Source organism: Polyergus mexicanus, unplaced genomic scaffold (genome assembly GCF_030449975.1).
Source record: "Polyergus mexicanus isolate NDT 795.1 unplaced genomic scaffold, iyPolMexi1.0 SCAF_11, whole genome shotgun sequence".
Classification (NCBI taxonomy): Eukaryota; Metazoa; Arthropoda; class Insecta; order Hymenoptera; family Formicidae; genus Polyergus; species Polyergus mexicanus.
This window is the reverse complement of record NW_027223331.1, coordinates 357,102-371,675: the sequence shown is the minus strand read 5'-3', so window position 1 is coordinate 371,675 and position 14,574 is coordinate 357,102. Positions and strand designations below refer to the sequence as shown.

The 14,574-nt window shown below is 35.8% G+C and overlaps 1 protein-coding gene across 3 annotated transcripts in view; it reads right to left on the bottom strand.

The window, feature by feature from the left end:
• The window catches only part of LOC138937654 (lachesin), a 161,406-nt gene that overhangs the window by 71,124 nt on the left and 75,708 nt on the right, over positions 1-14,574 (bottom strand). For all 3 annotated transcript variants that reach the window (XM_070304134.1, XM_070304135.1, XM_070304133.1), the window contains one exon: positions 1,057-1,264. In XM_070304134.1, coding sequence (XP_070160235.1) covers positions 1,057-1,264 — 208 coding nt within the window. The remainder of the gene's footprint in view (positions 1-1,056; positions 1,265-14,574) is intronic.

The following is a 14,574-nucleotide window of genomic DNA, read 5'->3' as shown; positions in this document are numbered from 1 at the left end:
TGCGCAACGGAGGACAAGAGGCAAGAGTCCCGCGGAAACAATTAATCTAGCCCGCTGATTACTCTCCACCGACGCATCCGTCCCCAAGTATCGTCGCTCTCGCTTTAACGGCCTAGATGTCAAAACTCGAGATATTAATATGTTCTCCCCGACTGGCAGAGAGACGCCTGGCGACCGCCTCGGGGTCTCATTGATATACTCTCTTCCGATTAAATTATTATGGTTCCATTGTTGCTTCTATATGTAAGATTAGCAGAACGCTGTGTTCTCTCGATCTCTCTAAACATAAATCTATTTAGATGGCTGCGATAAAATGCTTACGCTCTGTTTCGCGCAAAACTTCGCGACGGTAAGCTGACTCCATTACGCGAAATGAGATTTATTCGAAGGATCTAATGGGTTCATAGTGCGATACAATAAGACCGTAAATAACAATCGATCGGGGAATGTTCTCTACTAATGGTGTAACAGAATTAACGTGCAATGTATGAGATAGTTCTTTTTCTTTTCGGTAACAATAAAACATGACAGGATAGTGATATCGAAAGAAATATGAGTCTTCGCGCATTTGTTTACGAAAATAACTATTTCTCATAAAAAAGAGCATCTCTCTCTCTCTCTCTCTCTCTCTCTCTCTCTCTCTCTCTTTCCGTTTCTCTTTACTTTTTAATAAAATGCGATTATAATTTATTAATATTTTAAAGCTTGAAATTAATATAAAAGAATGAGTAATTATTAGAAATTGAATAAAGTTTATTTTCGGACAATATATATATAATAGATATGCCTTTCCGATTAAATTACTACCATTTTAATATTTTTGAAGACGAGAGGAAAATCGTTTCTTTTACCGTAATAAAATTATGATTAATTCGCGAAGCATTTTTTTGATTCCGTATATGTAAAATATTAAAGTTCTAAAAGACAATCTGTCAACATGCTTAATAACTTCATTCCAAGAATTTCGATAACATAATACTGTAGAAATATATTAAATAAAATTAAGCAATATTTTAACGATACGTCAATATATTTTATAAGTTCACGCATTCTCACCTACAACGTGTAGATAGCCGTATTGCGTTTTGGCGGCGGCGGTGTTAATCTGGCACATGTACTTTCCCTTGTCCTCCTCGTGCACGTCGTTGATATGTAGGAACCAGGTCCTGTGCTTATCATGCGACACGGATATTCTGGGGTTCCTGGTAATAACGTGATTCTGTACCGTCAGGATAGCGCTCTTGTCGAAAAGCATCCAAGCCACCTGAAATGGGACGGATATTATATTATATCGTAAATAGTTTACAGAGTCGCGTATATAATAGGAAATTGCTATACTTTGCAACATGGCATTCTTCGTGATACCTTTTAGGTTAAAAATTATGCATATATTCGTGAAAATATTGCCTCATTTCTGTCTTATCTTCTGATTAATACAAGAGTTTCGTATTTGCATATTTTATACGTTCTCGAATAAAAATTCCCCGAAAACTTTGGCAATATCGACCAAATGGATGCATATTTTCTTAGTTGTGCCGTAAACTCTAGATATCGTAGAAAATGAAGAATAAAGATGTACAGTGACGATACAAAGAAAGGAACGCGGAACAAGGAGAAATGACATTCGCGAAAGGGACGGATGATCAATGATACTTTCAAGCACTGAGCGATCTACAAACCTACTATAGTTATAGATATTCACCAAGCGGGATAAATCGCTCCGGGATTTCGAGGGTATCCTTTACAGAATATCCTCCTTGATATACGTACTAACGCACGATACACACACACACACACACACATATATATACATATGCATACGTGTATATTGTGATGTACGTTTGACGTTTTATACGAGCAAAGTTTTTCGTTGACGGAATAGAAGCTTAGTCCCCCGTCGAGAGCCCCATCGTTCAAATGACCGCTTATTGAGATTCCGGACAGTTACTTTCTGCATAGCAAGGTTGAATGACGCCGATTGTTATTACCATTGAAATATGTAGCTGTCTCTTCTCGAGGAAGGAAACAAAATAAGAGACGAGAGGCAGAGATAAGTAGAAAGTATCGCGACAACGGGATGCGAAAGTGCTCCGGAGATATTTAGCCGATTTTGCCATTCACGTCGAAGAAAGTGAAGGCCGACGAGCGGTAACAAAGGCAAACGAGAAAGACGAGGAAAGAATGGAGAGGAATTCTGATGTCTCTCGTTCGCGCGCTCGCTCGCGAAAAGTCTCTGGAGAAATAAGAAGGGCAGCGAGAGTTCTTTCTCTCGGGCACGAGGAACCGTTGCACTTACTTCGACACAGCCCGTCCCCTTTTCACAATGTGCAAATGCACCGCGTTGTACAGACAGGCTATATCGCGCCATCGTGATAACTCTGTACGCGATGTTAACCCGCGATGTTGGCGAGAAGCTTGCGCGATTAAAGTAAAACAGATGTAATTATTATAGTGTATTTATACTAATTTATCATAAAAATACAATTATATATAATTTAGCTTCCAGACTAAAATTATGAATATATATTTAAACGGAGCGACTTTTAACAGGATCAGGATATTAATGCGATAGAAGAGAATGAGATTTTTCCATGATCGTAAGTCTCGCAATGAAAACTTAACTGTTCGCTTCGGAGAACCAACGAGATCGTTTCGTAATCGTTTCTCGTGTCTTTCGATCGTAAGCGAATCTTCGTTCGCCATTTATCCAGTCGCTTTTGCCGTTTGCGGATATCGGCGGTTATCTTCGCAGAGATCTGTACGAATCTCGATGAGAATTCTTCGGCGTTCATGAAATTGTACAAATCCCGCGAGAAACGCGTTTGACACTTCCGTCATTTGCCTTTCTGGCACGTTAAGCTGCGGTTAATTACTTTTTCTTTCTATGAAAATTAAGTTCGTAATTTCAACTACGTGTTAAATGGAAAAGATCTACAAATTTATTATAATTTTAAGTTATATTATGAACAGTTCGATTGCTTCCTCTCTCATGAAAAAGACGTTCGACTTTTTAATTATTTTCTCTATCACACATGATATTGGATCTATTTCCATAAAAGTGACAATTCACATGTTGGAACATTTTTTCGAGAACAGAAAGGAAAATGTTAAACATCTGATGTAATACTTTTCGTACGTTTGGAGGAGCTTCTTCAACTTTATAACGACAACTTCTTTCGAAAATTCTTGGAGAAGATCCAAATATCAAAAGATACGAGTAAGATTGAGAAGTATCCATGCTTCTACCGGAATAATAAGCGTCCTTAACTCGATTCTTTTAATCTTTTATACTGGCTTGTGGATCGAAGAGAATATTATTATACTATTTTCTTCAATTGCCACTTATAATAGCATTAACTTGAATTCTCTTTTTCTCGTCGTTTTTATCGTACTCAATAAACGCAAGGACGAGACAAATATTGCAGTGTGTAATAATTCTAAAAGATAAAAAACATATATATATATATATATATATATATTTCAGTGATAAAAATATTATTTTATTAACATAAAAAAAAACGCAACGTCTAATCGATTAAAAATGTACTTTTCTGCTTTATATCGAGTTGTCTCTTATTCCTTACTCCCTGACTTGTCACTTACATCACCTCGATAATGTAATATCGGAGTACCGTTAAGTTTCGGGTTCAACACGTGCGGGAGAAATATAAAGAGCTACACGGAAAGCAAGTTCGAGTGACCATCTTTCCGACTCGCTTCCCAACGCATCAGCATGCAAGCCACACCAAAACTAAGATGGATGCGCGAGAGTAAAAGAGAATGAGAGACAAAGAGAGAGAAGAGAGAGAGAGAGAGAGGGTGGGTTTGCTCTCTAGGAGTTTGTTCCCCCAAGAGCGCGGCACGAAGCATTGATTCCTCAATGCGAGAGGAGAGTTACAGCTTTGTTTACTACGAGGGCGACGAGCTCAGCGCCGTCCAGTCTGGCTTGGCGCTGGCTACGCTACTATCGGTATCTTCTTTTCTTCCACGTCCTCTCTCTCCTTCCCATTCCGCACCCGCTATCCTTTCCCAACCCAGCGAGAACGTCTGGACTGGGAGACCTATAGTTAACGTCAAGATCAACTCTCCTCCAACGTCCTTTCCAACGTTCTTCTTCCACGCGAGTACTCTACGGTACTCTCCGCGTACGCAAACACATTCACCAGACCTAGGCGGTTTATATAGAGCCGTGAAAAGCGAAAGAACGGCGAAGTGAGCCAACCCCTCCCCCCATCTCCCGTCCGGTCATTGTATATGTGAAAAGTTGGACCACATTCCGGTTGAATGTATTACAACCACTTAACCCGCAAGCTGTCGAGGCCTTCAGACCAGAGAATCCATGCGGCGTTCCATATACCTACCAGGACTGATTGAGTTTGTTTAATAGGCGCATTAAGTGCCGATGATGATTCTAGCTTGGAAAAGTATACGATGGAAAACTTTTTTCTTGGAAATATTATATCCATAATAATTTGCACGCGTGTAAATTTTTTTGCTTTTATTTATAAAATTTTACAAAGTTAACTTCCTCTTCCGAGAAAAGAGGATTAACTTTTCCATTGAAAGAGAGAGAAAGACTTTTTGTTTTTATTATTGTTAATAATTTTATTGAGCTAGATAGTTGCCTTTTGAATTCTTGCTTTTACAAGTTTACGTTTTTGTATATACGATAAACAGTCATCGCCAGGTTAGGTTCAGATTTTATAAAAATTTAAAAGGTGTAAAAAAAATAGGAGAGAAAAAAAATTACAGTTAACACTTCTTGTTAACAAAACTTGTTAACAGTCTGTATAAAGTTGGATTGGATTAGCACTCGAACTGTCGGAAATTCGAACCGTGTCCTCCGGCAACTTGATTTAACAAATTGAATGCAATAAATCGCGTCCCGGCGCACAATCGTTTTTTTGTCGGATGGTTACGTTTTTCTAGTTTTATTTATACGATAACAGTGTGTGTGCCAAATCCTTTCGTTTACGTAAATTTGAGAATTCCCCCGTTTAAAAATTAGTAAATGGAAATGTAACAATGCCGCCTTGCGAAGCTTCTTCATCAACAGACCCTTCTCTCGCCACACCCTTATACCGCACCGTCTTGTACAAGAACTTAGGGCACCTTATAGATAAATGTATTAGGACCACTTATCCCACAAGCTGTCGGCTGTTCCGTGCTTGTAGGCAAGCTCTTAATTATCATAGAGCGCTAAGCTAGACCGGAAGTACGAAAGCGCCGTCGTGAGTGCTAAAAGCATCTCGGAACTGTCAAAGACTTTAAACAGACGAAATTATCTCGCAACGTGTGCAAGTCCGCACGTCATCAAATTTCTCATCGAATAACGACGAAAAGGAAATGTAAACGATAAATAATTAATTGACATTTTTTTCGTCATAACGATACGATCGTTTGCGTATCATAAAAAACAGGAAGAACGTAGTAAAATGTTAGATAGAGTTGAATAAGAAAAATATAATTTCAATATTAGAAAATGCTTTCTCTTGCATTTTTCATATTAAAAATGGAATTGTTGTACATTCCAGCTGTAAAGGAAGGAGGAGAGGGACAAAATGCAGGAAATGCAACTAAAACGAACAAACTTAATGTTTCGTATAAATTTTGTGAAATTCCGTCTTATATAAAACTGAGGAAAAGATCGATACGTATACAATGTCGGACGAAGTTATATTTCCTGTGTACGCAAAGATATAACTCTCTGAAACATTATATGAATGAGATATAAAATATTTCGTCCCGGGGCGTGGAGCGTCACATTTTCATCAAACAACCGAGTGCCATAGCAGGATCGTGACGATGGCGACAAACCGGATGCTGCTTCTTGTCAGCCAAGAAGATATCGCGACATAGCGAGGAGCATCGCGTTGTTTCCGCTCCTCCCTCGCGCCCTCCGCTTGTCAACACGTTCTTCTAGCAGAGTTCGAGCAGCCTCCCTTTCCTTAACCCCTCCCAGGTTCCGCGGTACTCGCCAACGGAACGCGGCAGGGTTGAGAGACGTGATTCAATTTAAAAATCATTCGCTAAGTGCCCGGACTGAAATATCCTTTTTTTTTTTTTTATTATTATTCGAGGAAACACATCGCCGTGCGCTCCTCCGTTTTGGCCATTTAGCCTCCCTCGCGCTTTAATTCACGCGAATGTCCTGGCGAAACCCCGACGCTCATGAATCCCTCTTCGACGTTTCGACGCCGAAATATGGACGGCCCGGTTCGAACCGCTCGCTGGCAACGGTTACCGGACCTGCGGTTTAATCGTCACGTCGGTAGTCTAACGGTCTCGCATTACGCTTCGTTCGCTTCGCGAAGGTAAAAGGGAAAAATAAAATGCGAGCGCGCAAACGACAAACTGTGTGTTTGTCCATTTCATCGGACAAGATATGTTATCAAACGTTATTGCGTTTAAGGAATGTGCGAGCTAAAAAAATACGCGGAAACAAACAAATAAAAACTGACCAAACTTTTCGATATTCAATAATACAATATTGACACTTGTGTCTCATCGGTTAGCTGGATATGAAGATTGTATAAAAAATATCAAGCGCATATGCAAGAAAACATATTGAAACGAGCTTTACGAGCTATTTTTAGACTTTAATTAACATCGCATTATGTAAAATAAAACATTTTACTTTAAACAATTATAAAAACGCTAAAGATATACGAATTCTCTCATCTGTTAGGTAATATTAAAGAAACAGAGTATAATATGTTTTTATACAAAACTATATCAAACTTTTTATAATTTTATACATAATTTATACAATAATTCTATATGTATATAATCTTGTATAAAATTATGTTAACACAGAATTTTGTATTAACTTTTATATAAATCCAAAATATATGTAAAACGTGTGTAGAAAGAAAGCTAAATTAGGCATATAATGAAAATATTGTACAAGTTGTCTGATAGACAATTAAAGTATAGCATTAAAGTATGATATTTTTATATAATTTTATATAAATTTTTATATAACTATATATATATATATATAATTTATGTAAAAATTTCATATAATTTTGTATTAATTTTTATATATCTCGCACATATACATTTAGCAAAAAAAACAGCTTTTTTGTAAAGAAAAAAAATTGATTTAAAAAAAAAATGCCGAATCTTTGCAAATATATAAAAAGTGGATGCGATATACGTACGTAGTTATGAGATATATGGAAATTAAATAGGAAGAGAAAAGGCTAAAGTAGAGAGATATATAAGAAAATATATATTCTTTCAAACACTATAGTTGTCCGTTTACGCGCGCGCGAGAATACAAAGGTTGCGGATCGCGACTTGGAATCGAATCGTTACATTATTCCGTACGTAACGTCCTAACGTCTCCAGTCGTAAGTTACGAGATTCCAAAGTGCAAGAGTGAATTCCCGCTTCCACTTGGAGCAAGATCAGCGGCTAACTTTCACGCACCATCGTAAATCCGCTCTTGTACTTCGAAACTCCATAACTCACGATCGGATCATCGGTATGATACATTATGGTGTGCCATCGGGATTCCCGCTATGATCTCTGGTCTATGACGTTTGCGGCGCGCTAAAAATACGCGCTCCAAAAGAATGAAATATACTCACCGGCTGGCGCCGTCTCCAAAGTGTATTTTCTCACATTTGGTAGTAAAATCAAGTAAAAGAAAGCGCACAGAATACTCGAAGCATGATGGTGATCTACGCGCGATACGTAAAGAAATAGTTATTTCCTCGCGCGATTAAATCGGGCGAATTGATAAATTCTATTTGGAGTTTCTGTTTACACACATTAACATTTTATGTATTCGTAAGAAAAGAAGCAAACGAAAAATATTATGAAAGTATCAATTAAAACAATGAGATATATTTAAATCAATTCTTAAAAAATTATTTTCGTTAAAAGATGACATTATATAGCACTTACTTAAATTAGAGGCTATAAAGAGCGATGCAAATGAAGTAAAGTAAGTTTTCATTATTTTTCTTGAAATCTAGTTTATTTTAAAATGTGTAAATGCGAGTTTTAAGATATTAAAATAAATTTTTAAAAGAAAGGTATTAACTCTTTCTTAGAATTAGTTCGCAAAAAAGTTTCAGCAACGTACACGTAATCATTTTAATTCATCTCACATGAAAAAGAAAGATCACGCATACTAAGAGATTAATCTTTTATATCATATATTATACTTTATCTGCAAAAGATTAATAGAGGTCTGAAGAGAATAAAATTTTTTGTATGCATTATTAACATGCGTGTAACTATCAGAAACATTACGTTCCTCGATTGACGTCATATTTAACTAATATCGATATTAAATTGATTATTCATGTTGCTTTAACAAACAGTTGTTCAAGGGTAACAACATTATACGCTTCGATATATAGCAAATTATCGAATAATATTCTCATTAATTATTACAATGATTACATTGCCATTTCTATTCAAACTGCTGATTAAAGATTGTCACATAAATATATAAGCTACATGAGAAGTTAATAATGCTAATTCGCGTGCTTATGTACATATTAGTACACATTAGTTATTCGAATTTGTATTCAGGAATTGTATGTCGTGTACCTAAGATATTATTCATACGGATACCCATAGATTTATGGTAATATAATTACTGAAGGCAATATACAATATAGGTAGACGAAAACTTTTCTCATGAAATCATAAAATATTTGCTATTAATTAAATATATGTATGGTATTAATATATAAAAAATTATAATAAGCTCAATTTTTATTAGATCTCTAATGGATTTTATAAAGATACTGGAACACTATAAGCGCGCGCTTATATTTGTAATGTAATTTTAATTCTCTCTATATTAGATATATTTTCTATTTTATATATCGTATTTTGTAACACATTTTGTAATGTACTTTGTATAATATATTTTTAAATTTTTCGTAATATATTTTGTAATATTTTGTATATTATACATCATTCTTTGCGTATTATATTTAACAAATTTGTAAAAACTATTTAAAAAAAAAATCTCTATGTTAAAACAAAATTAAAATAATTTTTTTTTTTTTCCTCGATAGTATCTCTATCTTAACGAAGGCATTCGCCGAGTGAGGAGGGTTGAGTACTCTAATGAACCTGGGAGCTATGCCGGCGGTGACATATACAACGTTTCCGAGTGAAGCAAGTTTGATCGTTCTGGGATCGATTAATGACGTCATATACTCCGTCTTGGGTTATTATGGATATACATGCATTATTAGATTAATCAATGAAATACTTCGAGTAAGCGTTTGATTGATTAATCAAGGCAAAGAATGTTGTGCTTTAAAGGAAAAATATCGTCAAAACGAGGAATGTACTTTATATTAGTTATATTATTAATGTATTGTATAATATATTTATATTAATCAAATTCTCTTAAAATTTATTTTTAGTCAAACATATATCCATGATAAATTAGTGAAAAGTATTTTGTAATTGTAAAAATTTGAACGTTGTTGTGACTTTTTAAGAAATTTATTATCTGCAATACTCTTCTATCTTTAGAGTTATTTTTTATTTTTTAGAAATTAAATGTTAAATTTTTAAAAAATGCAACACTATAATTTATATATATTAGAGATGCAATATTTTTTGAAGAGATATTGTAGAAAATAATTGTATGATATCAAAAAGTAAATGATTATAATACTTTTCATTATTACTGGCAAATTATTAAGAGCTGCGTACGTTGATTTAATATATATTTGACTGATATGAAGCAATTGCAATATTACATATAGCCTGCTAGACGCTGAAAAATTGTCATCTTAGCGTCTTAGCAGCTTGAATTCCCAGACCGCACGCGAATGCACTTTAAGTGATTACAAAACTTCTTTCGCTCGACGTGGACTTCCTGTCTACTTATTACGACAAAGTTTAACTCATACTAATTATTAGTGCTAGATTGAGAAACGTATTACATAAATTATGGTACCGAGCGCAAACAAAAGCATCCTATGTTTCATAAAAATATTACAGAGATTTATTTTCTACATAATTTCCGTATTATTTAAAAAGGTCGTGAAACAAACATTACATACATGTTTGTATAAACAGTGAATAATTTACATGTTTTATTTACATTAATTATAATATATATGATATATGCGAGACAAAGTTAATATCATACATTTTTTAAATCGACATATATATTAGATTGCGAGATTGGTTTACGTTTACGTTTAAGTTTGCGTGTCATTTATGTATTCCTTGAGTAATGTCCGAAACAAATTCTCTATGGCTTTGTTGGTTAAAAATCAACTTTGAAATAAATTAATTATTTTTTTCACACATGCAGCTTAAATATAATATTATTTATTAAAGAAACAAAATATTAGATAAATCAAAAATTGTATCGAATGGAGTGACAGTAATTTTTATTCATTTATTTTTTATGAATTCTATCGAGCATTAAAAATAATTGAAATAATACGTATATAATAATTGAAATAAAAACGTATAGTATAATCAAAGCGATTCTTTGTGCCAAAATAAATTGAAAATGTATAATAAAATATGTTCGCGTACAAAATTCTCAAAAGAATGGTCTTAAAAAATTGAAAAATTAATAACACATTTACGCGTTTTAAATTAATATTTTCGCTTATCGACGATACCAAGAATGACAATTTTGATAAATTTATTCTTATATTATTGATTATATGTATTTAAACTGTTATTAAAATCTCGAAAATCGATCCACAAGATTTCCGACACGCTTACAGTACGGGACCTCGAGCAATCGGAATGAAAATGGACAGAACAAGGGGAGAAGGCAAGGAACAGGCGAGACTAAAGGGAGACCGCTCGGATGTTGCTTCCCATCAGCTAAGAGTGAAGGTTAGTTGCGGTATACGTTTCTCTAGTCAGGGCACGCGCAGCGCGTAATTGCGAGGATGTCGGAGGGTGCGCAAAATCGCAGACGTTAGGTAGCGAGAAAGCGGGGGGAGGGGGGGGGGAGCGGGCAAAACGGGGGTGGTGGAAGGGTGGTCGAAAGAGAAGCGGTCGCGGGGGTAGGATGAAGGAAGCGTGCGGGAGAAACCCGAGAGGGAGAGAGAGAAACTCGAGGTCATTCGACGACGACGACGACGACGATAGTCGGCGTTGCTGGCGAACGAACAGACGGAAAAGGTGATGTCGACAAGGCCGGGGCTGCGGCTCATTAAACCACCCCAGTACTCGCGCGGCATACGGAATCGGCAATAAAATCATCCCCCGATCATCGGGGTGATAAAAGTAATGCCCTTCCATTCTACGTGTACGTACGTATGTGTGTGTGCGCGCGCGCGCGGGGGTGTGCGACGTAAAAGCGATTGAAAATTAAAACCACCCCTACGATAATTACTCACGTAATTCTTATTGTAACGCAAAATGCACTTTAAATTCACGATCGGCATTACAAATAACGACACGATGGATATAAATTTTTCCAGTTGTTTACATTTAAAATTGCATATATATATAGATGGGATTACTTCATTCTGCTTGATATAAAGATATTATACTTCTATTCTCTATCGCTTCATTATATATTTTTGTATTTTAATTACAAAGAAAGGAGAATATAATAAGTTATTGTATTATTAATTGTTAACGAAAAGTATCGCAATCGCATTCTTTAAATATTGCGATTATTCTTCGATACCAGATTATTCAGTAGAGTTGCAAATATATAGATATATTAGATATTGCAACTCGACAATTCATATATGTATATTTATTTAATATTTTATTTCCGCTTGAGAAATCGAAAAGCTTTTTAAAAGAAAAAAATTATTTTACAAATAATTTTTTTTTTTAAATATTACAATTTTATAATTGCAATGTTTCATCAATATAAAATACATAGAATCCAAATGAATACATAAAAAAAATCCTTTAATAATCGATTTAGACAAAAATAGCAATTTACATTTCATATTCTCTTTTACTAATTCAAATATTGTCTAATACTAACAATAAGAAAACAATATAAGAAATGAAATTAATTATATATTTCAATGAACTTGTGTATTTTTTTATACATGATTTTTATTTAATGCCTAAAATATAAAAAAGGAAAAATTTACTAAAAATTTATATATCGAAGAATTATGAAAAAATAAGTTATATATCAAAGTGTAAAGACTTTGTCTTTAAATCTGCTTCAGCTTCTTATTTCATACATTTTTCGCAAAGCAATTGTTTGTGTAAAAAATATCGTAGCAATCGCCGACGCGTAAAAACAATAAAAAGACAATGCAAACGCAAGAGAAAAACTTCAAATGCGATATACCGGTTATTTAAGATTCTTACAAAGAATGAACATAAAGTCAAACGCGATGCATCGAGATAAATTTCCGCGGCCGGAACAACCGGGAAGAGATAAACGAAACTCCCGTTCATCCGTACATAGAGAACTAATAACGAAGTTTAAGAACTCCATAACTCGACGGTAAATATTACAGTCGGCATACCGTTTATAGCAAAGCTGAATTGTTCCGCTCTTAATCTCGCGATTATTCGCGTCGGGTGTGGAAAATGTTTACAACTAATTTCAACACATTCCTAAGAATAAAGGCGCAATAAGAAATAACTCGTAATTTCGTTTCAGTTTTTCCACCATGATATTTCTGCATTTCTGTTTAAATATTCTGACGCGTGCTTTCGTTTTTAGCTAATTAAATAGAGAAGCGACTATAATATATACGAGCTTCTCTCTATGGATATAAGTACAAGTGTAGTCGACCCGCTTTCCCTCAAATTCGTTCGCGTTTCGACCAATTAAATTTTCACTCGTCGTGCTTTACAATGCGTCCCGACGCATAACTTTACGCAATCTGATATTACGCGCCGCCGTACGCGCTCTTTTTCATTATTTCGTTTTTAGTTACAGAGTCACGCCCGCCCTCGTACTTGCATATGTGCACAGGATAACTAGTTCATTTCGCGAGCGTTGCAATTTGCCCCGTGTACAATAATAAACTAAGAAAAGGGGGAAAATCATCGGGAAAAATCGCGATCTACCCGGCGGCGGAAAGATTCAAGCGCGCGCGTTGTAATAACAAAAAAAAAGGAGAAATAAAAAAAAAGAAAAGAAGCTCCAACCTTAACTTTTCCACGATCGACGATGCTCTTCCAGTCGAGCCACGGCACTGCGCGCAAAAAACAAACTTTCGAACAAAAGTTTTCCTTAATTCCGCCCGCGAGTTGTCGGACGTACGTGACGAGATATTCCCTCTGGCGTCTTCCTAGGACAGAAGCCACGAACCTCTTCCTAGAAAGGATGCCAATTCCCTGTGCCGTCAAGAGCCCTGTCCTCCGAGACAGATGAAAAACGAGTGTCTGAGGAGGATGGCCGACACACACGGCTGACCCCCTCGAAAAGAGAGATAAGATACCAAAAGGAATAGGCGTATGCGCGTGGAATAATTTAGCTTCTCTCTTATCGCGTACAATTTGTTTCGATTTTCTAAAAAGCTCGTTATGCGGAGCAAAAGCAAAAGAATTTAGGGACATTTCGAGAGGGAAAAATTGATAATTATTTTATTACGATCGATAGATAAAACTGTATCAAAATTTAATTACGATATTGTCAACAATATGAAAAGTGTAGTTTTACAAAAAAATCATGACATTTTTCAATATATGTATATAAAAGAATTATAGTTTATGCGCAAAGATTTATTCATACGTTAATATTTTTATTTCAACATTATAAACAAAATGTTTAAATTTCTCTCTTCAAGTGTCCAGTTCTCTCTTAATAAGAGAATAGTTTTTATTTTTATGAATATGAAAGGAATCTATTTTTAAGGGTTCGTATTTTATCTTTAATCTTATTAAAACCGTTAAAATATCAATCAGTTATATAATTCAAGATTATTATTTTTATGTGTATATATGGAGGCATACTTAAATATACTTAAATATACTCATCTCCACTCTTTTGCGAAAATAGGGCAAACATAAAGCTCTACGCAATGTCTCTCATCGCGATTGTGTAGTAATTTATTAAGCGAGCGCACATGTTTGAGAATACGGTTTCGTTTTTCGGATGCCGCTGTTGCACAAAGAATATATTGTTCGCGCGGGAAGATGCATTGGATAATTCATTCGCTCGAAAAGTGGCAAACACGGGACATTTCTCAAGACTTTTCTTTCGCCGAAAGCAAGATCGCTCGATGGAGTTTGCGCGGTCGACTTTGAAATCGATTCTCCAAAAAAATAAGACATACACGCAGCCCCCTTTGCGCGTACGTGGAATAATCCAAACAGCCCCGTGTCGCCTACTATGATCTGTCCCTTTCCGCGGGCGTTCCTTTCCACCCTCGCCTCTGTCCCACATCCACCCATTTACTCGTCGACGCGCCCTGTTCCCTCTCGACTCTCGCGCGTGAGAAAACAAACGAGGGGCGAAGGAGGGGGATAGACAAGTTACACAAGAGCGGGGGCGGTCGTATAGCAATGCGAGCGGCGCAAACCGGGCGAGGCGTTGAGGTATTTATATTGGCTTCTCGCAGCGTGACAGTGATCTACTGGGAATTCGACCTCCCGTCCACCCAACCACCCACGCGTCCCTTTGTC